Source organism: Erinaceus europaeus, chromosome 9, assembly GCF_950295315.1.
Source record: "Erinaceus europaeus chromosome 9, mEriEur2.1, whole genome shotgun sequence".
Lineage (NCBI taxonomy): Eukaryota > Metazoa > Chordata > Mammalia > Eulipotyphla > Erinaceidae > Erinaceus > Erinaceus europaeus.
In genome coordinates, this window is record NC_080170.1 from 15768457 (window position 1) to 15795355 (window position 26899).

Genomic DNA, 26899 nt, shown 5'->3' on the forward strand with positions numbered 1-26899 from the left:
ACACACATGAACTCAGCACCCTTTCCCATGCTCACAAACACACACACGCACACACACATGAAGAGCACCCCATGCATCCATATGTATGCACATGCACACACCTATACATATATGCACACAACTCTGCATCCATGTGCATGTGTGCACATACATACACACATGTGCAAACTCTGCACCCATGCACCAGGTACTCCTAGGAGGGGTCTGACTGCAAGCTCGGAGAGAGGCTGTGACAGTGGCCTATCCAGCTGCCCTGCCAGCCCCTTCTCCCCTCTGCAGCCAGACCCCCATCCGCCTGCCTGCAGCCCACACTCAACTTGGTTTCAGCTCCAGTTTGGGCCACTGTTGCCTAGGAAGAATGGTCCCATTTAGGGGCAGCCCCAAGCACCCTCCCAGCAGGGCACAGAGTCCTGAAGCCCCTCCCACCACTCAGGAGCCTGGGAAGGGTGCCTTGGTTTCCACATTGTGCATCAGAAAGAGTGCCCCCAGGAGATTTTGGTCCCCTGGGAGACTAGATGTCCCTGAGCCCCTCTCCATCCTGCCTGCCATCACCCTCTGTACAGGTTGTGGGGCCCCAAGAAGCTGGGTGGGGGGTTTGCCCTCATCCTGACTCCCTATCAGGGAGCCAGCCACCAGTGGGCAGATCATAGTCATGTCATTTTCTCAGATGTCTTGTCTCTTTAGACAGGACCTGAGGTGGCAGGAAGGAGCCATTAGTGATACAGGTTATTTGGGGGGTTGGTGGTGAGGGGCACATAAGTGGGTTCCAGAGAACTAAGAGACAGCAACTGAGATCTTGGGGCTTCTTGAGAGCAGGCGGAGGGTGCCCTCTAGCTGGCCAAGGGCCCCAAGCTCACTGGCCAGCCTGGGGCACAGAATAAAGCAGCAGAGGCAGATGCCCAGGGTTGGCATGGAGCCTGGGCAGAGGCTGCACCTTTAGCAGCCCCAAGGGCTCTGCCACAGTCTTCCTGCACCCCACTCCACTCTCCCAGAAGGCCTTGGGCTGTGAGGTGATGCCGGACTTCCCAAGAAAGAGAACCGATCTTCCTAACTGGATGAGCAGAGTTTGTCCTGCACACCATACGCCATGTCAGTGGCATGCAAAGTCCCCACCACAGGCTGCAATGGATGGGGTGCTGTGCTGTCCATTATTCCTCCTCAGAGAGTGGCCTTATTTGAGGTCTTGGCAGGTGTACAAGGTTAGTGACCTCAAGATGGACCAGGGGGCCAGAGCCCATGGCTGTGTTCTCCTCAGGGACACCCGGAAGGCATGGGGAAGAAGACGTGGCCAAGTGGCACAGCAAGCAGAATGGTGCCACAGGGCCACACACGAGCAGAGGTCAGGGAGAACCTGCAGGGGGAGCCACCTGCTCATGTGATTTATCTGCCAAATACCCCCCCCCCCAGCCCACTGGGTGCCCTTTCTCCTGCTGGGGGTGAGGAGAACCCGCCTCTACACCCCTGGCATGTGTGGCTGCCCACTCTCCAGAGGGTGGTCATGGGATGAGCTGGTACAGAAGTCAAGCACAGAGGACCCATGTCCACTCCTATGAGGGCCCAGTATTTCCTCTCATGGAAAATACTCCAGCGGCTGTGCCTGGACTGTCTCTGCTCCCTTTCTCCATTTCTCCTCCTCAAGCCTCTCCACACAGATACCGCTCTCACAAGCACTCTCCCTTCATCCATCAGGCCTTCCTCCTTAAACCCTCCTCCCTGTTTCCACACACCCTCCTCCACAAGACCCTCCCTTCTTTGTTCACTGACCCACCTTGCTCGGGCCCTCTCCCTAGGCCACCAGAAGCCCTCCAAAGGCAGCAGACAGACATGAGCCATAATTTAAAATACATTTATTTTGTGTCTCCACTTGTTTCTGGTTCTGTTACACAAAGCCATTAAATAAATACATTCTCCAAGTCACTTGAGTTACCTACTCGCTGTACAGATGAGGTAGAGAAGCCACAGGCTCATGTGAGACCAGGCCGGACGCAGCCTCGTGCATGGAGCCCTTGGCGTCTGGCCCTCCTGGCCCTCGCAGGAGCCCAGCCAGGGGAGAGGGGTCCGGGACCTGCCTGGCCCTCAGCACAGCCCCCACAGAGGCTGGGCCTGGGGCTGCTGCCCCCAAAGAACCCCTTCCTCCTTCAAGGTGTCCCCCTGCTGCCCGGCCAGAGAGACAGCGGGAGTTGCTCCTTGACTCAGCAAGACCTTCTGATATATATTTAATATAGAAACAAACCAGCCAGCAGACGTTTGCAGCCTGCCTTGTTTAAAAAAATACTTTTCTTAATATTTATGCATAGAGTTTAATGTGGTACTGGATTAAAAAAATAGCCTTTCTGACCCGCCGCCTTCAGACCAATAGTGACTGAGCTACAGTCTTGTCATGAGAGCAGCTGCCCGGGCGGGAAGAGATGGGGGGACACCTGTGGGGGGACGCCTGCGACCCTCTCCACACAGGCCTGCAGGTGGCCGCAGGGCAGAACCTGTCACCTGCCTTCAGGCACCCCCGGCTCCCTCTGGGGACAGGACAGGCCAGAAGTAGCACAGCCCTGGCTGCTCTCTGAACCACAGGACAATAGACTCTACTATTTACATACAGAACAGGGTGGAGCCACCCACATCCACATAAATAGGTTTTTATTTAGGTATTTATTTAAAAAAAAAAAAAGCAACACGCAGTCCCTGGGGTTCCTGGAGCTGGAGCCCCAGGACTCCAGGGAACCCACTTGCTCAGTAGTTCCCACCTTCATGCGTGCACCCACCAGCACAGCCTGCACTCCCGGAGCACAACAGCTCCCCAACCCTGGGCACACAGGGGAGAGGATTCCCTCGCATCTTATGTCAGGAGGGTTTGGGGTGGAGGCCACTTCCTAGCTGACCACAGTGTACACACATACTACACACCCACACACGCTCACATACACAGACACTCAGGCATACATACATGTGCACACACATCTGTCCCCAAGGTGACACAGAATGAGCTGGTGAAAGGAAGCCCAGGGCAGGCCAGCCTCTGTCACTCCTCATGTGGGACCCGAGTGTGACCACAGGGACCCGGCTTCCAGAAGCCCTGAGAGCAGTGGTCAGACACAGATGTACTTCTTCAAATGAGAGCAACGTCTCCTGGTATAGTGGTTTCAAATAATAAAGCAAACAGGGGCGAGCAGAAGGGAAGAGGGGCTCCCAGACTGGCCTAGGGTACAGCCTGGAACATGGTGGGGGCCCAGAAAAGACTTCTTATATATTAGTTAAATAAAATAATTTAAGTCACTGCTATCACTCCAAAGAGAAGTACTGGGTGTCAGAGGGGTGGGTAGCCCAGGTCGGCAGCTTTCTCCTAGTGGTTTAAGTCTTCGAGACCGAGCTGGGGATGGGGGGCAGCCCATGGATGGGCACGGAGGCCATGGGGGTCATAACAGTGACCCTGTCAAGGAGCCTGGAGGCAGGGAGGGACACCACTGCCAGGGCTAAGACACAGCTTAGAAAGCATGGTGTCTCAGGGAGGGACAGAATGGACCCCAGCGCAAAGCAGAGGGATTGTGGAGGCCAGACTAAAGTCACCTCCAGCCTCTGGGCCTTTGAGAAGGGGTAGCGATGACCAAGTCAGCCCCCCACACTCCAGCCTCTGCAGATGGAGGCCTCCTGGCTCTGGGTGCACCCCAAATGCAGCCTGGCAACTAGAGGGGCTCAATTCCTGTGGGTGTAGACTTCCTGGCTATAGATGCACCCCCAAAGCAGCCTTGTTGTCTGGGGGCTCAGCCCCTGTGGCTGAGACCTTATAGCACTGGAAGCCCCACAAGAGCATCCCAGCTATCTGAGTGGGGCTCAGCCCTTGCAGGTGTAGACCTCCTGGCTTTGAGTGCACCTCCAAAGCAGGCATGCCATCTGAGTGGGGCTCAGCCCTCGCAGGTGTAGACCTCCTGGCTTTGAGTGCACCTCCAAAGCAGGCTTGCCATCTGAGTGGGGCTCAGCCCTTGCAGGTGTAGACCTCCTCACGCTGGGTGCACTGCCTGCACTCCACGTAGCAGCACCAGCGCACTTGGCACTGGCAAGGCCGTGTCACCACCCGGCTCTGTGTGTTGTGGCCGCGCCCGCAGCAGATGCTCTCACAGTTCTTCTCACGGTGGCACCTGCGGCCGGCGGTGCCTGGGGAGAAGCGCCCAGCCAGGCAGAAGCTGGGTGAGTCGTCCAGGTGCACAAGTTCCGGTGTGCGGGGCAGAGGGTCACCACTGCCGCTGCCCGGCCCTGAGGCCCGGCCCCTCGGGGGTGCGATGGCACCCGCCTCCCCGGTGGCCTCATTGGTGGTGCTGCCCACCTTGAGTGCCGTTTCGTACTTGTGCTTCAGGCGCTTGCCCACCTCGTGGAAGGGTGCCAGCTGTCGCCAGCACGTCCGTACGGTGCAGGAGCCTGACACGCCGTGGCACTTGCATGTCGTCTCCACTCCTGCCTTGATCACCTGGGGGTGGGGGACCAGGAGGGAGGAAGGCATGAAGACCAGGCAGGGCCGAGTGCCACCCGTGGAGCTGTACCCCAGGGCCCCCAAACCCAGGTCGCCCAATTTGCACACCATCCCTTCCCTGTAAGTCATGGATGGCCCTGGTGGTCACTGTCCTCTCTCAATGGGATACTCCTGTCCCTCCCTCCTGAATCCAGGACTAAGCTCTACAGGGACCAGGGTGCTGCCCTGCCAGCTGAACCATCAGCACCCCAGCAGGACCCTGTAGTCTAGTCTCCCATGTTGGGATAGCCTAGTATGCAGACAGGTGCATCCAAGGCTCAAAACAGTGGGGGTGGGGTGGGGCTTTTGGGACTGTGCCCTTCCCCTCCCAGGAGGTGGACCCCACCTGCAGACCCAGGGTACCAGACCCTGCCCCATGGGGCCTCCTGCCTCAAACACTCCCCCCCACACCCTGCCCTGCATTGAGGTCTCCAGGAGGTGTGGGAGGAAGAAAGAACAGGGGAGGGGAGGCCCCTCAAGTGGGCCCCGAGCCAGGTCTGAGCTCCCCCAGGTCCCCAGAGAAGGCCAGAGCGAGGGGATTAACCAGGAGAGCCACGTTTCCCCGGTGTTGCGCTGAGAACCTCAGCTCGCTTTAATTAAAACGCTGCTTCCTAGGCCCAGGGAGTTAATGGAGCGCTTTCACATTCTGACTTTTCATTAATCGCTTACAAAAGGGGGAGTGTAAAGGGCAGAGCCAACCTCCCCTCCCCGGCTCACTCCTGCCCAGCACCCCACTCCAGAGGGCAGAAGGAGAGGCAAGAAAAGAGCTCTGGCCAAAAAAAAAAAAAGGGGGGGGGAGGTGAGGAGGAGGGGAGGAATAGGTTCTTTAATAAATGCATGACTCAGAGCTCTTCAATAAAGAAGGGCTCAGAGCAGAGCTGGCTCTAATTACCTCAAGCCCTCAAGCCCCCCAGGCTGAGGCTCCATATCCCCATGCCCCCCCCCACACCCCCAGGCAAGCACAGGCCTCCCCTTACCTCCCCTTCCAGGGAGGAGAGTTACAGCCCCCTGCTGGTCTCAAGGCCCAAATTGTGGGGGTGGGGGTAGAACTTGGCCATCCCTATTATGTGGGAACTAAGGGGGTGGGGTGCTTGGCTGACAGTGGTTCCTCCCAGCACAGGCCTCTCCTCTCTCCTGATACCTATTCAGTCTGTCTGGTGAAGAAAGGAAGCTGGAGGGAGGCAGGCCCCCAGGCAGGGTGTGGTCCCATGCCTCCCCCCCCCCCCGCCCCTCCCTCCCACCGCCCCGCTTGCCTTCACACCCACGAGGTTGTTGTGGAAGTCCACGCGGGCACGCAGGTCTTTGCTGGAGCGTCGGCCCAGGAACTCCTTGACGAACTTGCTGCTGTACTTGAGATTGTCCCCGCAGCCGCCCCACTGCCAGGCCTCTCGGTTCTCCAGGTCTGGGGCCTCATCGCAGGTGCAGCGCTCCATGCGGCCTGCACTGCATGCCTTGGCCAGCGCGTGTGTCAGGCCAGCTGAGGAGATGGCATAGAGGAAGGCTGTCTCCTTGAAGCCTGGGGATGGGGACATAAACCAAGGGCAAGGGTCAGCACAGGGCAGGGAGAGCTGGGGAGCCCACACAGCAAAGATCAGAACTAGAGAGATGTGACCATGGCCAGGGCTCTGCCCAGCCATGAAGGCCCCCATCTGGCATCTGCCTGCCACTGGTCACATGCCCTTGGTAAGGCCACCCTGCCCTGGATCACAGGGTGCCTACCCTCTTTTGACTTTTTTAATTGCAATTCTGTGCCATTCCAGCCTCCTGGGCTGCTTTGTTTCATTCTTGTCATTTCAGGGAGATAGGGAAAGACAGAGAGAAGGCCAAAGGAAGACAGTGAGGAGGAGAGACACCACCATCCTGCTCCACCGTCTGTGAAGCTTTCCCCACAGGTGCAGTAGGGCTCCCACTGGGTGACAGGGCTCAAATTTAGGACTCTGTGCTGGGAAAAATGCACAAACTACTGGCTGAGCTATCTCCCTGGATTCAGAGACTCAGAACAGAGCCCCAGAGCTGAGGAGATTACATAACAGTTATACAGGAAGGCTTTTAGTACTTGAGGCTCTGAATGTCCCAGGTTCAATCCCCTGCGCCACCAGAAGCCATAATTGAACAGGGCCCTGGTATAAAAACAATTCTTTTTTATTACCACCAGGACTGTCACTGGTGCTTGATGCTGGTATTAAAAATCCACCCCTCCTGGCAGTCTTTTCTTTTTCTTCTTTTTATTTTATTAGATAGAACAGAGATTGATGGGAGAGGGATCGACAGAAAGAGAAAGAGAGACACCTGTAGATATGCTTTACCGCTCATGAAGCATCCCTCCTGTAGGTAGGGAGTGAGGGCTTGAATCTAGGTCCTTGGACATGGTATAAATACTTTTTTTTTTGCCTCCAGAGTTATTGCTGGGGCTCAGTGTCTGCACTATGAATCCATTGCTCTTAGAGGCTGTTTTGTCCATTTTGTTGCCCTTGGTGCTGTTATTGTTGCCACTGCTGCTGTTGTTGGATAGGACAGAGAGAAATCAACAGAGGAGGGGAAGACAGAGAGGGGGAGAGAAAGACACCTGCAGACCTGCTTCACCGCCCATGAAGCGACCCCCCTTGCAGGTGGAGAGCTGGGGGCTTGAACCAGGATCCTTACACTGGTCCGTACACTTCATGCCATGTGTGCTTAACCCACTGCACTACTGCCTGACCCCCATAAATACCACTTTAAGGGTACCAGTTCTTGAGAGGAGACATGAGAGGAATCTGCAGTTAGGAGGTCTGGAGGGTGGGTGGGCACAAAGCCACTGAGTCACCCAGAAGAGCCTCTGTGCATCAGGGCAGGGAGGAGGGGCGGGAGTGGGAAGCAGGCAGGGCTCCCCTACATGGGCCGTCTCCTCTGGCAGGCACACCCACCTCTCTTAAGCAAGCTGGCTCGGTAGCGGCCCTCCAGGGTACAGTTCCAGCGCTCAAAGCGGAACTGGTACTGGCACTCGAGCGCGCTCATGCTCACAGCCTCCACCAGCGTCTCGGCCACACCCGGGTCCCGGCGGCACATGCGGCGCTGCTTGCGCTCCAGCTTCAGCCGGTCGCAGGCCTTGTAGTGCGCCTGGGCGGCTGCCTCGGGCTCCAAGGTCAGTGGGAGGATGGTCAGGGGCTCGCTGCCTGTCAGCCTGGACACAGAGAGGCCAGAGTGAGTGCCTGGCAGAGAAGGACACTGCTGGGAGCAGGGGGTGATACGATGGCCATGGGAAGGGCAGCAGGCCCAGGGATAGGCTGTGAAAGCATTTGGCTTCAGGTCCCCCCACACCAGGCATCTCCCCTGCCCTGCATAACCCCTCTCCACCTCTGCCTGCTCTGCTCACCCCACGAGCCTCAGTGCTTCCCCCCAAACATCAGGGCATTGTCACACCCAGCTCAGCCATCAGAGCATTGGAAACATGTCCAGGGAGCCGTGTCCTGGCTCAGATGCCCTTGGAGACAGTACTAGAGACAATCTCCCTGCCCTCTGGCCCCTCCTGCTACTCCTTGAGAGCTTCTTGGGGAGACACAGAGGCTGGGGTGTGGGGAGGGGGGGTGGTAGGGAGTGAATCCAGCAGCTTTGTGCAGGATGGGGTTGTGTAGGCCCCAGAGGTGACACTGCAAGCTCAGGCTCCTCTAGAGGTGTGAAGTGTCATCTCTAGCCTCTGGAGAGCAGACGCACACCCAGCATGGTCCCTATATCTCCCCTACCCAGGGCAAGGGCTGTGCAGGGACAGAGGGAGTCCTAACAAAGGTCCCAAGACCTGGCCTGTATACACTTGAGTGAGTCCCCAAGGCCAGGAGGCTGGGGTGCTAAGGCTGGGGGCCTCAGGTGTAGGAGGCCCAGGGAGGAGACTGACAAAGCCACAGGGATGCCAGGAGGTGCTGGGGGGGCAGGAGGAGAGGGCATCCTTTGCACACAGAAGGAGGCTGAGGTGACTCAGAAGGAAAGGAAATCCATACCAGCTCTGGTCCCTGCAGACTTGGTACAAGGCCTTCTCCCCTCACTGTGAGGATTCAGGGGTGCTATGTGGCAGACTAATATGGGGAGCGAGCAGGAGGTGAAACCCCTAAATCCCCCTCCAAGGCACAAGATCTTTGGGGAGGCCACACCTGGGAGCTGGGACCACAGAAGGAGGCTGTGAGAGGCAGGAAGGAGGTTGCACCCCCTATGCCCAGATGCCTACTAGAGCTTTGTGTCTGCAGGCATAGGGAAACAGAGGGGCTGCTGCAGGCCACCCAGGCCTCCTGCCTGACTCATAGCCAGCTCCAAGCCTGAGGACAGCTGCCTAGCCAGGCTAGGAAGCTGGGAAGGGACCCAAGGACCTGGTGCTGGAGGCCGCGGGAGCCATGGTCCCCACACAAAGACAGCTCACACAGCAGTGGAGACCTTGTCTCCAGACAGGAATGTCAACAGCTGTGCCCAGAGTGGTGGGCCACACAGCGGAAGTACTGCAGCCTCCAACCTGCATGGTCCCTGGCTACAGCGCTGAGCTCACAGCCACAGGCAGAGGCTGGAACATTCCAGCACCCAGCAGGAGCCCTGGGCAAACCACACCCCCAACAGGGGGGCAAGGCCATCCTGTAAGGGCAGCTGTGGGGTGGGTAGCAAAGGCTGGGGGGCAAGCAATACTGCCTTCCAGTCTACCCAGGGACACACGGACCAGCCTGTGTATACACTGCACATGGGGCTAACAGTAGAGGTCCCCCTACCCAGTGTAGGCCCACATCCACACTGCACAGAGATGCTGTGGATGGAGCCTGAGAACTTAGTGTAGACGTGCCCTTGTCAGAAAGAGGGGGGGGGGGGGGGGCATGGGGGACACAGAACATCTGCTGGATTGTCAGAAAAGTCATGATGCATTTTTGCAACAGAAAAATGCATCATTTAATATATTTTTCTTGCAACCCAACAGGTAGCAGAGGGAGCCTCCTGCACCCCATAAACAGCAGAACAAAGCCAAGAACTAGGACAGACTTGATCCTTGGGCCAGTGGGGACCCTGCAGGGCCCTAGTCAGCCCAGCAATAAAGGATGATCACCATGTTGAGGCTGGGTGGCATGTGTGCCCTGGGTAGAAGGGCATAAAGGTGCCATCATTCATGGTGCCACCACAGGATGTTAGGGCTCGAACTCAGGGTCTCACACAGGTGGAAAGGGAGATACACTTGCTGGGAGAGCCTCTCCCTGGCCTCAGATATGTTAGCTTCAAGCATGCACCATGCACACCTTGTTTGGCATAATGCTGTTCTTTTTTTAAATTTTAAAAAAACATTTATTTATTTATTCCCTTTTGTTGTTCTTGTTGTTTTATTGTTGTAGTTATTGTTGTTGTTATTGATGTCGTCATCATTGTTGGATAGGACAGAGAGAAATGGAGAGAGGAGGGGAAGACAGAGAGAGGGAGAGAAAGATAGACATCTGCAGACCTGCTTCACCACCTGTGAAGCGACTCCCCTGCAGGTGGGGAGCTGGGGGCTCAAATGGGGATCTTTACGCAGGTCCTTGCGCTTCGCACCACTTGCACTTAACCCGCTGCACTACCACCCGACTCCCCATAATGTTGTTCTATACAAGCTCTACCCTGCCTGAGCCAAAGGGACAAGTTCATTCTTGGATGTTCAGCCTGCCTGCAAGGATGCACCTGCATGAGCACACACCCCGGATAGGTAGCCTGGGAGGGGGTCGCTCCTCTCACCTAGGCCTGTGAACATTTCACAGGTGCTTCTCAAGCACAGGTGACTGCAAGATGGCAATAGCCAGGATACCTGCAAGTGCCATGGAAGAGCCCCCCACACCACCTCTCCAGGCTCCTTGTCCCAGCTGTAGTCTGCCCTCCCATGCCATCCAGCCTGCAAAATGCCCAGGCTGCCTGGCACAGAGCAGCACAGGCCCCAGCCCCGCCAGCCCAGCTGCCCACCCCACGCCAGTGCACCTGCCATCAGGCTCAATGCAGCTGCCACTCCCCCGGCCAGCGGGTGTCTGGCCCAGGACAGGCAGGCAGAGCAGGGTCCACAGGCCTGCCCAGGCGGCCCGCTGGGCATGTTTCCTGGGCAGGAACAACAACAAGGGGACTTTGTGACATTCGGGTATAACCTTTTGATCTTTAGCAGTATCAAAAGACATACCATATGGAGGGGAGTGCATTGCACTTCTGGGGTTGGGGGCAGCTCTTACTGGCCCCAGGGCTCTGAGTCTTCTGTCTGCATGGGAGCACAATGGCCACACTGGGTACAAACCCCCCTCTGTGTGCTGTGTGGGGGTGGCCTCCTCATCTTCTGGGCACTGTCATGTGATTGACAAAAGTTCTGAGCCTGATTATCTCTCCATTTTCAGCCTTCTTAAATAGAAGTAGCCTATATGGTTACTTTTTCTTTACTTTTCCTTTCTTTCTTTTTTTTTTTTCCCCACCAGGGCTATTGCAGGGGCTTGGTGGCTACATGATGAATTCTCTGCTCCCAGCAGCCATTTTTACTTTTATAATTTTTATTTTAATAGGACAGAGAAAAATTAAGAGCAGTGAGGAGACAGAGAGGGACAGAGAAAGAGAGAGACCTATAGACCTATTTCATTGCTTGGGAAGTTTCTCCTAGCTGGTAGGACAAGGAACTCGGACCTAGATCCTTGCACACTATAAAGTGCACTCAATTGGGTATGCCATAGTCTGGCCATTAGGTTACTTTTTCCAGCTCGTTTTCAGAAACCCATCCAAATATCACAGAGAGGGTCTCCTAAACCACCTTCTGGAACCCCCACCCCACACATACTGTATGTGTATATATGGGTTCTCCAGCTGGGGGGTCCTGCATTAGGTTCAGTGGGGTCTCTGTCTCCAGGCCTCATCTGATGGTTCATTCTAGACTCCACCCCAGGTGGGCAGTCCAGGCCTGGGGACTCACTGGAATACTCTGGGAGCTCCTTCTGGCAGGTTCCTTAGGGAGAAGTATGGTCCCTGCCTTTGCACGACTTGTCTTTAACAGACTCATCAAAGAGAACTGGTGAGCTGGGGTGGTGGCATAATGGTCATACAAAGAACTACAAGTGGCATGGAGCACCAAAGGGCTCAGGTTCAATACCAGGCACCACCATAAACCAGAGCTGAGCAGTGTTCTGGCTAAAAATAACAATAATAAATTTTAAGAAATAGAATACAAAACAAAAACCATTTCTAAAAATAAAAAACACTGGAATACATGTGTGTGTGTGTGTGCGCACACACACACACACACACACACACACACACACACACACACACACATCCACAGGTCTGCCGGGGCAGTGGTGAGGGCCTTGTCAGCTAGCATGGTGTCTCTCCTGATCAGTGAGTGAGCTTGCTATCTCTGTCCTCTTACTTGAAAGGTCCCTGATTTTTTTTTTTTTTTTTTTTTTTTTGTCTAGGCCACTGGCTTATGGTGATGTGGGGAATTGAGCCTGGAACCTTGGAGCCTCAGGCTTGAGAATCTGTTTGCATAACCATTCTCCCTAGCCCCTCCCTCCCTCTGTCTGGTGGGCTCCCTCACCAGGTTTCTGCCTGTGCCAGTGTCAGTTCCAGAATTCCAAAATGACAATACCCAAAGTGAAGCAACTTTCACATGCTGAGCTCAAATCTCAGCCACACAGACCCAACATGGGATGGGCCTGAAGAACCACACAGTGTTGCAAGGTCAGAAACCAGGGCCTTATGAGCCCACAGGGCCAGAATGTCATGCTTCTGAAGCAAATGACACTCTGCCTTGCTCTGGCTCTCAATCTTGGTCTCACTGTCCACATTTTATCACAAAAGGGGAGGTTTGCCATGAGCTTTCTTCAATATCCTATATCACATCCAAGAAATTCCCTTCTGCTCAGAGTTTTGTTAAGAGTTTCTGAAAAATCCTAAATGGACAATCCCTAGCTTGTGGTGGTGCAGAGGACTGAATCTGGGACTTCAGAGCCTCAGTCATGAGAGTCTATTTGCATAACCACTATGCTGTTTCCCCTGCCCCTTGTGTCTATATATATATTCTCTCTCCTTTTTAGGTGTGTTTCATAAGCAGGAGGCTGAGAATGCCAGAGCACCACTGAGGCACCATCCTTGCATCTTCTGATTTGTGCTTTTCCCCTTCTAACCTGCTGGCCTGAAGAATCCACTAGTTGATCTGTCTAACATTAGACCTTCAGCATTCTTGGAATAAATATGGAATAAGGCCCAGTCGGCTGAGATGGGTTTTTATCCATTCTCTGTATGGCTGAATGTAACCTGATCGTTTTTTGTCTAGGGCTGGTCCATCTGTGTTTGTAATTTTCTGTCCTTGTGTTCGTCCTGTTGCAATTTGGTGCCCTGGTGGGGAGTTGTTCAGAAATTTCCTGGAAGTGCTGTGTCCGGTGAGAAACTGTCTTCTTAGCTGGCAGAATTTGTTTTGGATTTTTCTCCACTCTGATCTTAATCAGCTTACTTGCATACCCTAAAATGCAGCCAATCAAAGGAGGCAATTCTTTGTTTTATAATTGTGTTTGTGGATATGGACAAATGGCATCACAGATGACTTGAGGGAGTTTTCATCACCTCAAAGAGAAACACCATAGCCTTTAGAACTTGCCTCCCAAGTTCCCTCCCACCAACCTCTGGCAGTCACTCATCTGCTGTCTGTAGGGTTGCCTGTCCTGAACAAGCCATATCCATAAAATCCAACAGGGGCCAGAAAATCACTCATCTGGTAAAACACATCCCTTGCTGTATGGGAGGCCCTGGGTTCCAGCCCTGGCACCACATGGGAACATCATGAATGGCATCCAGGAACTCCCTGGATGGTCTACTGTGCCACTGTAGTATCTCTGTTTCTTTTTCTCCCCTCTTTTCTCTTAAATAAATACAGAATAAAAAGCAATGATCCAAGGAGGTCACTGAGCAGTGCATGCATGGGACTATGGGTTAATTCCCTCGCACTACATTTAAAAAAAAAAGGGGGGGAACAGAATCATACAATGGAGACCTGATGGGTCTGATTTCCTTCACTAGGGCTCTGTGTCCAAGGTTCATGCTCCTTCAGTGCAGAGCACCTGTTCACTCCTTCCATGGGCTGAGTGGCCCCTCACTGGGGGGATGGCCCACTCTCTGTGGAGTCCTCAGCTTACAGGCATGTACACAGTACTCTGGGCTACAGTGTGTAATGTCCCTATAACCACCTGTAGACACACTTTCTTTCAGTTTTTTATTTATTTCACTTACAAGTGAGAAAGGGGAGGAGTGAGAGAAAATCAGAGCATCACTCTGGCACATGTGATGCTGGGGATCAAACTCAGGACTGCAGATTTGAGTCCAGTGTCTTATATATACTGCACCACCTCCAAGGTCACACATGTTTTCATGTGAGCATGTGCTGTCACTCCCAGGAGAAGGGGACATATGCTCAGTGGAAAGTCAAGTTGCCCCTTTTGCACTCCCAGTCTCTCCTGTGTGTACACACACACAAACACACAGACACACACACACAGACACACACACATACACAGAGACACACACAGAGACACACAGACACACACACACACAGAGAGACACACACAGAGACACACAGACACACACACACACACAGACACACACACACACACACACACACACACCCCTTACTCGGGAATAAGGTGCTACTCCTCCATCTTGAGTCTGTTTCTGTTGTTTTCCTATGTTTCCATCCCTGTCAGCAATGACATTGTCCATGCAGCCCTTGCTCTGTGCACAGAATCAGTGGGTTGTTGTGGGCACAGGATGCTACAGCCTACGGAATGCAGGATGAGTGTCCGAAGATAGCCACAAGGCTGGCTTTCTTTACTAAAGTGTGTCAAGCCTTTATTTTCATTTCTCAGCCCTGTCTACTTTCTGTCTTTGGTTTTAATTGATTATTATTTTCCTCCTGTCTGTGATAGCCAATGCTGAGTGCCTGTGAGTTTCTCTTCGTTTCTAAACATAGGCAGGGTCAGAAGACAACTCATTCAGAAGGGCATATACCTTCCATGTATGAGGATCTGGACTTCAGCCCTAAGGAACCACACAGGAGCACCATGAATGGCACTGAGAGAAGTTTTGTAAACAATGCAGTGGTGCTGTGGTGTCTCTCCTCCTCTCCATCTCTCTCTCTCTCTCCCTGTCTCTAACAGAAATTAAAATGAAAAAAAAATATGCATGTAAGGTTCCATTGCCCCAGTACTCCTGTTCTTCTAAGCTGCAGCCTCAGGCCACCAGGCAATAGGTCACACATCTCAGCCCCTCACGGGGCTAGGGCCACAGTGGTGACTGTGCAGAATCTGGTCACAATGCAGTACACTCCTTCCTCTCCTCTTACCTCCTCTTTGTCTTAAGGCTCAATGCACAGACATCTCTCTTTTCTCACACTCTCTTTTCTGAGTCTCTTTCATACAGAGACTACAACTCCTAAATCATCTATGTCTTAGATCTGGGGCATTTTCCCTAAAAGGGTCCAGGACCCAGCTGATGTTCTTTAACCTTGCCTACTGTTTACCTTCTCTCGACTCCACTTAGAGTACATTTTCCACTTTAGTTCTCTCCTTCATTATCCCCTGCTTTATATCCCTAATATTCTTACGATTGCCGTCAAAGCTAAACCATGAATCTTTAATATCATTCATGTCCAAGGTTGGTTAACACTCTTCTTAGTGATACAGGCTGAGAAAGTGACCGCTGACTGTCCACAATTGCATGGAGCCTGAACTCTAGCTTGACTTTTAGGACCTGATGAGAAGCCGTTAGTTTGACACTCTCTTTCCTGATCCTGCCTGCTTGCCCTGGCCTGGGCAGCAGCCCCAACAAGCATTCCCTCCAGCATTCATGAGAAAATATCTTTATTTCAGGACCTAGGAAATGGCATAGTGGGTAAAGCATCTGATTTGCAGGCACGAGGTTCTGAGTTCAGTCCCTAGCAATGCATGAGCCAGAGTGACGCCTTGGTTCTCTCCCTCTCTGTCTCTCCCTGCCTTTCTGTCTCTCTCTCAAATAAGTAGATCTTTGTACAAGTGCCTCGGTCTCACCTCATGTTAGAAGGACCTTTGTGAGAGTGAAATTTTCAGTTGGCAGATCTCTTCCACACCACAGATGGACTGTCTGCCCTCTCCTGGCTTCTTCCTCACCGTCTGGAGTGAGCTGATGGCCTGAGGGGCTGGGACAGTCATCGGCCCTTGGTTTTCCTAGACTGCTTTTATGATTCTTTGTCTTGGGCGTTTCATAGTTTAATTTGTTATGTTCCGGCTCAAGTGTTTATTTTTTTTCTACTCAGGAAGACATTGGGCTTCCAGCAGAATCTGGATGCTTCCAGAAAGTTCTCAGTCACCTCTTCAGACATGCCCCCTCCCTCTCCAGCCCCTCTCCCCTACAGGGGCCTCACGCTGGACCCCCTTGCTGTCACCAGGCTTCTTGCCTTCTCTCTGTTTCCCGTCTGTCTGTCGGCTACATAGTCGGGGTAATTTCTTCTGATCTACCTTCCAGTTTGCTAATTCCCTTCAGCTGTTTCTAATCTGCTTTCAAATCATTACTTTAAAAAAAAATTTTTTTCCCTAGTCTTATTTGGTTTTTCCAAACTTGCTGGGTCAGTTTTTGTGGTTTCTCATTCTTCACAGACATCCCGAGCTTATCTCGCTCCTGAGGACGCCATCAAGCCGCCATGCATGTGGGACGCTGCTGGCTGGTCGGCTGCCATTGTCCCAGCAGGTCCCAGGCTCTTTCCATGCACACCCAGGAAATGTGAGCCAACTGGAAAGGCCTTTCCAGGATCCACCTGAAGCAGACAAAAAAAAAAAAAAAAAAAAAAAGAATTCTTGCCCCCACCCCCCAATCCCAGAAGGCCACTTTGTTTGGAGTGAGGACCTCTGGGGCTGTGGCGAGGTAAAGCTCTTAAGACAAAGTTCATCCTGGCTGAGCTCCGCACACACTTCCTGCTAGTCTAGAATCCAGCCTCTGCACAGCCTGCAGCTCAGCAGAGACCCCACCACAGCCCAGTGAAGCCTAGGGAATAACTCAGGGCACAGAGAGCTGGAGATCCCCCACTCCCTTCATGGAGCACATCTGAAGCTATCTTTGAGCACCCACCTGCTCACACTCACACTCACTCACACTCGCGCCCAGGCAGCCAGGTGGCAAGATGGGCACTCTCAGTGCAGGGCGGAAGATGTCCTCGGCCTCAGGGTTCTACCCTGGATGGTCTGGCCCTCCACCATCCAACTCTTAAGACTCTCTCTCTCTCTTCTTTTCTCTCCCTCTCCCTCTCCCTCTCTCTCTCTCTCTCTGCGGGGGGGGGGGGGAGAATAAGACAGAGGGACGGTGGAGAAGTGGTGGATGGGTTCCAGTGGCCCTTCCCTCTGCCAACAGGCCAGGCCACCCTGCCCAAAAACCTAGCTCTGGGGCGTGGGGAACAGAGACCCTGTGCTCGAGTAGAGGGAGAGGAGGCCCAGGTTCCAGAAGCCACAGTGCCCTGCCAAGGAAACCTCAGCCCCACCAGACGGCGTTTAATTTCTGTGTGAATCAAATTCAAAACAAATTCCAGTGCTGAGAAACTGGTGGTGAGATTAACCCTCCGTCCTCCCCATGGCCTGCAGCCTCCCACCCAAGCCTACAGGAGATGGGGCTGGGAGGCACTGTGGGAGCCTGGGGAAATGTGGGGGCTCACATCTAGGAGGGCCAGTGTGACGGGCTCCAATTTCCCCTCCTGCCTCATGGGGTGCTGGCCTAAAAGATCCACCACACCCCAACATTCCAGGGTATGGAGTCTGCAATCAGCACCCACCCCCTAACCAGTGGCTGGCCCCAGAGGGACAGGCCCAGCCACCCCAGGGTCTAGCTGGCAGACACAGGACTCACACAATGCCAGGCCCATGTCCTCCAATCTGACTACAATGCCCCATCAGCCCTGGTGATCCCCAGGGCAGGCAGGGGCCACAGGATCCCACACCTGCCACCAGCAGACTGCTCCCTCCCCAAGTGTGACAATGGGACCCACAATGGACTCCTGGGACCTCAACAGTGTTGCTGGCAGCTAGAGGGAACTGACAAAGATGGCTGGCAGAGCCAGAATGGCCAGGTCACCTCTGTGCCCTGTCACCACATCCTTACAGATGTCTACAGAACCCTCAGGATTGTCACACATGGGGACAGGCAGGAGGGGACTTCTGGTGTGAGAAACGCAGGTGCTGGGAGAGCCTAGGACCCCCCAAAGTCAACACTAGCATCCTTGTCACCATCTCTCTGGGCACTAGATACTGATGGGGGACCCTTGGGACAGCTGGGCTGAGTGCCCCACAGGGGTGGCCAATCTGCCCAGATTCAGGGAGAGGGCCAGCAACAAGCCCACCAGACTTGGCTCTGACGTCCTCTGGTCTGGGAGCCCTGGGCCGCCTGTCCTGCTGGGCCAGAACTCCAGGCCACTTCCCCTGGCCACCGCAGCCGCAGGTATCATGAAGGAAAACAAACGCAGCTGGAGGGTTGCCTTTTTCCAGCCAGCCGGTCCGGCTGCCGGCTCGGGGCTCAGGGCCTGCCAGCTAGGAGGCCGGCTTCCTCCTGCGGCTGGAGGCGCCTGGCCAGTGGGAACCACTCGGAGAGGGGAGGGCAGGATGCAGGCTGGGAGCAGGTCATGGAGCAGGGCGGCCTGAGTGCCACCCAGGTTGGGGCTGCCCAGCACAGCCACCTGCTGCCCAGCAACTGCCCTCCATGTCTAGGTGCCCACACAGTCCCTGGGAGAGCTCTGGGAGGGACTCTCAGCCCCCCCAAAAAAAAACAGCACCCCATAATGCTAGTGTCCCACATGGTGGTGGCAGAGCTTGACCCCAGGATGAGTACAGGGAGATGGGTGGTGGGCCCAGCAGGTGTGGGTGCAGCCAGGGGGTATAACTGGGGGGCTTCCCTGTCCCCCTCAAAGCTCCAGGGAGGGGGGAACCCCTTGCCAGGATGCCTTCATACCTACCCCACCCCCAACTCATGAGGCCCTCCTCACCACCCAGACCTCCCATTTCTACTGAGGCAGGTGGGCACCACAGGGCACCCCCACTCAGGGACAATGCACAAAGGAGCGGTCCCCCCCACCCTGTACCCCCTTTCCCCAGGATTAAGGGGCTGAGTGGCCTTGCTGACAGGTGTCATCTTTCCATGCCTGGAAAGCCAAGCCAGCCCCTTATCGGCTCATCATCCCTTGGGTGCACGGCCCATGGCCTGCAGGAGCTGGGCACACATTCCTTTCAAGGAGAAAAGTGACCCACGTTGTGACTGTGCCCCACATGGCATGGTCCCTCTGGGGCAAGCGGTGTCCGTGGCCTCTGGAGGCGGGTCCCAGCCACAGCGACCAGCACAGGCTCGAGATTAGGCAGCTGTCCCGTCCAGACAGCCGCCGGCTGTGGCTGGCATCTGCTCGCACAGCTGAGGGGAGCCAGGTGGGGCGTCCTCCTCACCTCTGGCCCCGGCACGAGACCAGACACCAGTGAAGACCTGGGCCTGCCCTACACACCAGGACCAGAGTCCCCCAGTGTCTCTGCCCTGGGGTTGGGGAGGGTAGGAGACACAGGCAGGCTGGAGAGAGTGAGATGCCAACCAAAGGCAGCCAGGAGAGGGAGGGGAAGCCCAGAGGGGCAAGGAACAGTGAGTGAGCCCCCAAGGATTCTCCATATTACCCCACCATCAAAAGCCTGTTCCTTCCTTCTGCCTCCTCATAGGGCTGACAGTCGTAGAAGATTTTCCTTCCTAGGAGTGGGTCCCCTCTATGCCCTTATCTCCAGACCTAACACCCAACTCAGGCTGTTGTAAGACCTGGGCCACAGTTGTCTTCAGGGAGCTTCACAGTGTCTGTGAGGCTAGCACCCCTCTTTCAACTGTAGGTGCCATTGCAGCCCTGAGTCTCTTGACCCTTGAATGTGGGGATAGGAGGGGGGCTGCTCAGACACACCCACCACACAGTCAAGTGCAGGCCCAAGCAGAAGGAGAGTGAGCTGTGAAGGCCCACAGACCTTCTGTGCACAGCTGACAGCAAGCTGGCTTACCTCAATCTAAAAGCAGAGCCAGCATATATAAAGAGCCCTTTTAACTCAACAAGATGACACACACCCCACCTGGAAATTGGGCAAAGGGAATGAACAGACAGTTCTCCAAAGAAAATATGTCAATGGCCAACAAATCCATGAAAACACACTCAGCAGGACTGGGCATCAGGGAAATGCCAATCAAAGCTATAAGACAGCACCTCACAACAACCAGGGTGGTGAGGCTGAAACTGAAGAAAATTATACAACTAGAGAGGACCTTTTGGGTGGGAATTTCACCCCTTCAGGGTACAGCTGCTATAGAAACAGCTTGGTGGGTCCTCCAAAAGCTCAACTCAGAATGACCACACCACCCACCAATTCCACTCCTGTGCAGACACAGACACATGCGAAAAAGCTGACAAGCCACAGCAAGGAAGGAGGGCCAACAGGACTTACCTGTATGAGACTCTAGGTTCTATCCCTGGCAGTGCATGAGCTGGAGGGGTGCTCCAGTCTCTCTGTCTCCCTGTCTCTTAAAACACACAAAATGAAGCCCTGGAGGCAACACAATGGACAAAACATCAGACCCTCAAGTCTGAGGTCCCAAGTTCAATCCTCAGCATCCCATGTGTCAGAGTGGTGGTCTGTTTCTCTCCCCACTTCCTTCTTATCAATGAAGCTTTTTCTGTTTGTTTGTTTGTTACCAGGAATATTGCTGAGGTTCAGTGCCTGCCTGTACTATGAATCCATTTGCAGTGGCCATTTTTTCCTTTCATTATTTTTTCTTTCTAGTTTATTTGATAGACCCAAAAGAAATTGAGAGGGGGAGGCGGAGACAGCAAGGGAGAGAGAAAGACAGAAACCTGCAGACCTGCTTCACCACTCAGGAAGCATCCCCCCCTGCAGGTTGGGAGTGGATGCTGGAACCTTGGTCCTTGAGCATGGTAATTTGTGTGTTTAACCAGTTGTGCTACTGCCCTGCCCTCAAAACCTTTTTAAAAAATTTTATTTGTGGGAGTCGGGCGGTAGCACAGCGGGTTAAGCACACGTGGCGCAAAGCGCAAGGACCAGCAGTAATGATCCAGGTTCAAGCCCCTGGCTTCCCACCAGCAGGGGAGTCATTTCACAGGTGGTGAAGCAGGTCTGCAGGTGTCTATCTTTCTCTCCCTCTCTCTGTCTTTCCCATCTCTCTCCATTTCTCTTTTTCCTATCCAACAACGACATCAGTAACAACAACAATAACTACAACAACTATGAAAAACAAAAAGGGCAGCAAAAGGGAAAATAAATAAATATAAAATTTTTAAATTATTTGTTATTTATTGGATAGAGACAGAGAAATCAATGGAGGAAGGGGAGGAAGAGAGGAGGAATAAGAGGTTCTAGTACCTCTAGTACTGCTCCACTGCTCTGAAATACCCCCCCCCCCCCCAGCGCAAATGGTGACTAGGGGCCTTGAACCCAGGTCCTTGCACATTATAACATATGCTCAACCACGTATACCACTGTCTAGTTCCTAAATAAGCCTTTTTAAAAGCACACATATAAAACTTGTACTTCCATGTACACAGAAGCAAATATGTACACAGAACTGGCAAAAGCCAAATGTCCATCACTGCTGAATGAGTAGAAGAAAAAAAAAGCTGTCATTAATTCTGTCCCATCAAACACTACTCAGTCACAGAAAGGGAATGAAGCCTGGGCTCAACTTACAATACAGATGAATCTTGAAAACGTTATGCTTAGTGAAAAAAGCCAGACGCAGAAGGCCACATATCATATGATTCCATTTATATGAAATGTCCAGAACAGGCAAATCCAGAGACAGAAAGTGGATTAGTGGTTGCCAGGAGGGGGAGTGAGGAGTGGGGGACGGGATATGAGGTTTCTGGGGTGATGAAAATGTTGTGGAATTAGATAGTGGTGCTGGCTGCACTGTTCTGTGGCTATACTAAAAGCCACCAAATCCACCCTTTAAAGGGACAGCTTTGAGACTGATGCCTGAAGCTCCAAAGTCCCAGGTTCAATCCCTGCACTAGTGTAAGCCAGAGCTGAGCAGTGCTCTGCTAAGAGAAGGAGGAGGAGGAAGGGGAGGAAGAGAAGGAGAGAAGGAGAAGAAGATGATGATGATGACATAGGTAAGTTTGGGACCAGGGAGCACAGCAGTTTACACAACGACTTTCATGCCTGAGACTCGAAGGTCCCAGGTTTAATCCACAGTAAGGCCATGAGTCAGCTGAGTTGTGCTTTTGTTTTAAAAATAAAGGGGGGGGGGGGTGTCAGGGGAATAAAAGCAATAAAAGGAACAATAAAAGGAGCTTTGGTCTTCAAGTCCGCTTGAGCCCCCAATTCACAGGGGCCCAGAGCCGCCCGCCGCCCCCCCCCCCCCCCCACTGCCTTTCAGTTTGGTTCCAATCTTCCTTCTCATGCTAATGTCCTAGCCTGGCTGTGGAAGCCCTTGGGTGCTTCCTATCTAGTACTACTTCTGCCAGGCAGGCCTCCAAGCTTTCTGGGACTGGAGAATAGAGACAATCCTCAGACCTCATAGCAGGATCCTCTTAACCCCATCCAAGCCAGATTGCATATGCTTTCTCCCGAAAGGAGGATGCTGGGGCAACACCAGGAAAGATGCTGTCTTGCTTTTGAAGAATCACCACTCAGGGAGTTTCAGGCCTCTGCCAGGAGTCCACCTCTACTGGGTCTTGGCTCACCACACCCACAAGACCTCTAAGAAAAGGACAGGAGGTGCCTGGCCACCCAGAGCCTGCTCTGCCAATCACAGATCCCAGCAAGCCAGTTGAGAGTGCCCTTCCTGAACAGGTCTCAGTGTACAGCTGCCAACTCTGCCTCTCACCTGAGCAAAAAGCCAGGAGAGGGGAAGATGCTGGGGGCTCTCCCCACCCAGGGCAGGCCAAGGTTTCCAACCACCCAGAGTGCCCATGGGGGAAGCCAAGTCTGTGTCCCAAACTTGCCACAAGACCTCCAGCGGGCCCCCTCCTGGGGGTGTAGGGGGGAGCCAGGCTCCTCCTCCTCCCCAAGAGGCATCAGTCCAAGCTGTCCAGGCCCCAAGAAGACATCCCTGTGGCCAGGGGACTATGAGATGGGTGTACCACCTGCTAATCCTGCCTGGGACCAGGTGGTCCCCAGCAGTCCCAGGAGGAGGAGCAGAGAGCCCCTGTCCTAGGCAGGCTGGCTGCCCTGAAGGTCCCATGTGGAGGATCACTAGAGGCGGAGAGGAGGGGCTGAGGGCTGGAGCCTGCAGGGTTGAAGCCTCTGGGTGGGGGCGGGGAGGGCTCCCTCTGGCCACGTGACCCTCCCCCAGGCCAGCCTCTCCTGGTTTCTGGGCTGTAACTGGAGCTGCGTTCCTGCCTGGGAGCCTCCGTGCCAGGCAGAGCTTTCGGAGAGGGGGAAGGGAGAGGACAGCCTGGTTCCCAACTCCCTCTTCCTGCTCCTTCTGCACTGTGGTGGGGAGCACTGCCCAGTGCACCCCACAAACACTCCACTCTCCCGTGTCCTTCCCGGCCAGCTCCAGCCCAGCTGTCACTGGCTCAGAGCATCTCCTTTGCCCATTCTCTCCAGAGAATGCCCTTCAACAAGCCAGGAGAGAGGGCCCCTGTCTTGCGTGACCTGTCACTGTGGTCAAAGAAGTCAAGCCTGCAGACAGTAGCAACCCAAATCCTCCAGGCAGAGCCCTGACTCCCCCCCCCACACACACACACAGTCTACAAGAGCAGAGCTTATCTACCTCCTCAGAACTGGCCACTGTTAGGTTCCCAGTCACCCAGGTCCCCCAACCCCTGGGATGGGTCCGAGCAGGAGTGCTGGAGCAGCAAGACAAGCTCAGGGTGTGTCTGAGCCTGGTGAGCGGACCCATGGCTGGGCCCGAGAGCAGAGCAAGAGGCACAGTTGGCTGAAAAGGCGGCCATGACTCACCGTGGACCTGTGGCCAGACGGCCATCCTCTGACCCTCCCTCCTGCCCGCCAGGGTGAGGCCGAGGGCTACACAGATGGCGTGCAGGGGCGTGCCAGCCTCCACAGCACTGGGCCCCAGGCGGGACAGGCCCTGCAGCCAGAGCCAGAAGAGGGTTGCAGGGTGGTGGGGGGGGAGTCAATGGTCGGGGGTGGGGGGCGGAGGAGAGGAGACACAGAGCTGACCCTGGAAGACGACCCAGGAGAAAGGAGCAGAAGGAGAAAGAAAAACACAAAGGGAAAGTTTCCCATGAAAATATTTTATTTTCTTTGAGAACAGGATACACCTGCAGGGCTCGCCGCCCAGTCGGCCTCTCTGCGCCCTGGCGAGTGCCACATTTCTGAACCTACGGGGCCCTCTGCCGGCCAGGCCGCCACACTCTGACGCCTGGCCAGGGGCGAGGGAACAGGTGACGGGCAACGGGTGGCGGCCCAGGAGCGGCCAGAGGGCACCCAGGAGATTATCAGCAGAACCAGCAACCTAGCTTCGGGGGCGGCGCCCGGGCAGCGGAGAGGGGGACAGAGAGGGAGACTTGGGAACGCAGGGGAGCTCCCCGCACGGTGCCAGCATGGACCTCTGCAGTATGCTATCTGCAGAGCGCATGAGGGTCCCTAGGGTCACCAAGCTGGACAGCCCCGATCCAGGACAGAGGGACAAGGCAGGAAGGAAAGGCGACAGGGACGCGCTGCGACCCCGCAAACCGCTCAAAAAAGTGCGACCCCGGGGCGCCACCCCGCGAGGCTGTGGGAGGCGGGTGGCGTTCCCGGCCCTGCGGGGACCCTGCGCATCGGTCCGGGTCCGACAGCCGTGCTCCCCGTGGGCCAGGCCGAGCGAGCGTCAGAGGCACAGTGCAAGAAAAATAAATTCCTCCAGCTTGAAAGTTATTTTTTTCCCTCCCTTTGGGGCTCGGTGCAAGAAACATCTGGATTTTGTACGTATTTTTGTTGTTGTTGTTGTTGTTGTTGTTAAATTAACTTCTCAAGGACGGGGGGGGGGGAGAGTGGCTCCAAGGAGTGGGTGGGTGGTTGGGTGAGCAAGAACCCGGGCGGCTCCGGCCGTCTGGCAAGATCTCGGCTGCCGGAGGGAACCGGGATCAGCTCCGAGGTCCGGAGCTCCAGGGGTCACCACGGACCGGGACCCCGCGCTCACCCGCCAGCTACACTGGCCCCGCTGCCCGGGACCAAGAGCCGCGCCCCGCAAACAAACCGCTCCAAGCAACCCGGCTGCCCCGCCAGCCCGGCCCGCGGTCACCTGGGCCGCTGCTGCCCCGCACTCTGGGCGCCCCCGCCCCCGGCCCCGCTCTGGCCCCCGGCCCGCCCGCCCGCCCCTCCCGCGCGCCGGCCGCTGAGGACACCTACCCGAAGTAGGCGGCCGAGGGGCGCAGCGCGGCGAGCAGCAGTGTCAGCGCGAAGGCCGCGGCCAGCCAGCGCGCCAGCAAGGGCCCATCCAGCATCTTGCCGCGCCGCGGCGGCTGACCATCGCGCTCCCGGCTCCGCGCAGTGCGCTCCGCGGCCGCCGCCCTCTTATAGCGCCCGGAGCGCCGCGGCCGGGGGCGGGGCGCCGACCAGCTGGGCCGGCCCCGCCCCGCGCCTGGGGGCGGAGTCACGCTGGCGCCGGGGGCGGGGCGAAACGCGAGCCCAGACCCCGCCCCACCCGGTCTGCGGCCGGGCTGTCCCCGGCGGGACACATTGGGACCCCGTAGCCCTCCCAGAGTGGGTCTGGGGCTCACCCAGCCCGCGGTAAGTGGGGGGGCGCGGGGGGACCCTGGATGAGACAGACGAGTCCCAGGGTGGAGCCTGAGGATCGGAGTGTGGGAAGCCGGGAGCATGTTACTCCAGTTGGGGTGATTGTGGGCGGTGTCAGCTCTGAGCAGGAGCGCAGCGTGTCCACTACTGGAGGGGGGTGGTAGGGTGGAAAGCGAGCCGGGGAGGAGGTGATGAGCACGCCCTTGGCGGAGCCTGACCACTCGGGGAGCGAGGCCAGTGCTGCTCCCCGGCCGGTCAACTGGAGGTGAGAAGCTCTGCTTTCTGGTCGGCTGAGGGCGCGGGTGGAGGCGAGCTCGGGGCTGAGGTCACTGCCGGCGCTAACCCTCAACCATCTCTGTCCAGCCAGGCCTGGATAAAAGGGACCCCCAAAGAACTGGGCGGCTAGAGGCATAGAGGAACTAGTGGGGATGGGGGGCGAGGGGATACCGGCTGGAACCACCTCTAAAGCAGGATGGTGTCAAAGAATCCCAAGCCCAAGTTAAAGCAGCTACCCAACTGTCAGCCACAGAATGGGGGTCAAGGTCCACTCCTGAGATTCCCTGGACCCCGCGACGCTGTGTCAACAGCCACCCACCAGGAGGGCACGACCCCACTCCAACAGCCACTTAGACTCATAGGAACTCCTCTCAAGCACAGTGACCCTGATTTGCAGGGGTCTGGACACCCCCTCCGGTCTGAATTACACCAAGGATTTTAGGACTGGGGGCTGTGGCTTCACAAGCAGTGAAACAGGTCTGCAGATGTGTATCTTTCTCTCTTCCTCTCTGTCTTCCCCTCCTCTCTCCATTTCTCTCTGTCCTATCCAATAATGATGGCAGCAATAACAAAAACACAATTAACAGCAAGGATGAACAACAAGGGCAACAAAAGGGAAAAAGAAAAGAAAAAGGAAATGCACCCCCCCAAGATAACCCACCCAGCAGGACACCCTCTCCATCCCCACCTCTCTAGGGAGACCACCCAGCTAGCTGCATAAGGTCTTGGCTGGGATTCCCCCGTTGTGTGCTTGGCTAGTTTAGAGTCAAGTAGGGAGAAGGAGCCTGGCAAAATCTTTCTGTTGCCCTCAGTTTCACCATCTGAGACCCATTTGACTGCAGTGAGCTGTGACTTTTTCTAAATTGTGGCATCACACGTGGAAGCCCCCTATTAGACGCCCCCTCATAGTCTGCCTCTCTGTGGGTGCAAGTGGTTTCTTGTCATTCTCTCCTCAGAGCCCCTTCTGTGCAGGGGCTCCTCCCCTCCCTCCACTTCTTCTACTCACACCCATCAGTCAGATCACCTCACAGACTGACAGCAGCCCCAGCCCACCCAGACTGTGGGAGCCAGGGGGGTTACCACCTGAAGGCCTGGCTCCCACACCCGGGAAGTGCAGGGCGTGGGGGGACAGGGGACTCAGAGTGATGACATGTTTAAAAGCACAGCGATTGCATCCAAGAAAAATGAAGTGTGAGATTGTAAATGTGTTTCTGGAAGGCGCTGCCGCTACACAAAGCTCCCTTCCAGGGAAGTGCGGGCCACCGGGCCGCCCAGTGAGTTCAGGAAGGAGGTGGCAGGCAGAGGTCCCAGTCTAGGACTCATGGGGCCAAAGTTGGCTGGAGAGGTGGGGGAAGGGGAGGCTGGAAAGTATTAGTGCCATCTGTGGGCTTGGGGTTCTGCTTTCCCAAGGGTA

At 55.3% G+C, this 26899-nt stretch overlaps 2 protein-coding genes across 2 annotated transcripts in view; one reads left to right on the top strand and one right to left on the bottom strand.

The window, feature by feature from the left end:
- The window catches only part of ARF1 (ADP ribosylation factor 1), a 442994-nt gene that overhangs the window by 321129 nt on the left and 94966 nt on the right, over positions 1–26899 (top strand). The gene's annotated exons all lie outside the window — the stretch shown is intronic.
- On the bottom strand, positions 1831–25003 carry WNT9A (Wnt family member 9A). The gene is made up of 4 exons (XM_060197416.1): positions 24823–25003; positions 7402–7658; positions 5752–6014; positions 1831–4456 (listed from the first exon to the last, which is right to left on the bottom strand). The coding sequence occupies exons 1-4, from the start codon at positions 24915–24917 to the stop codon at positions 3968–3970; spliced, it is 1104 nt and encodes a 367-aa protein (XP_060053399.1). The 5' UTR covers positions 24918–25003; the 3' UTR covers positions 1831–3967.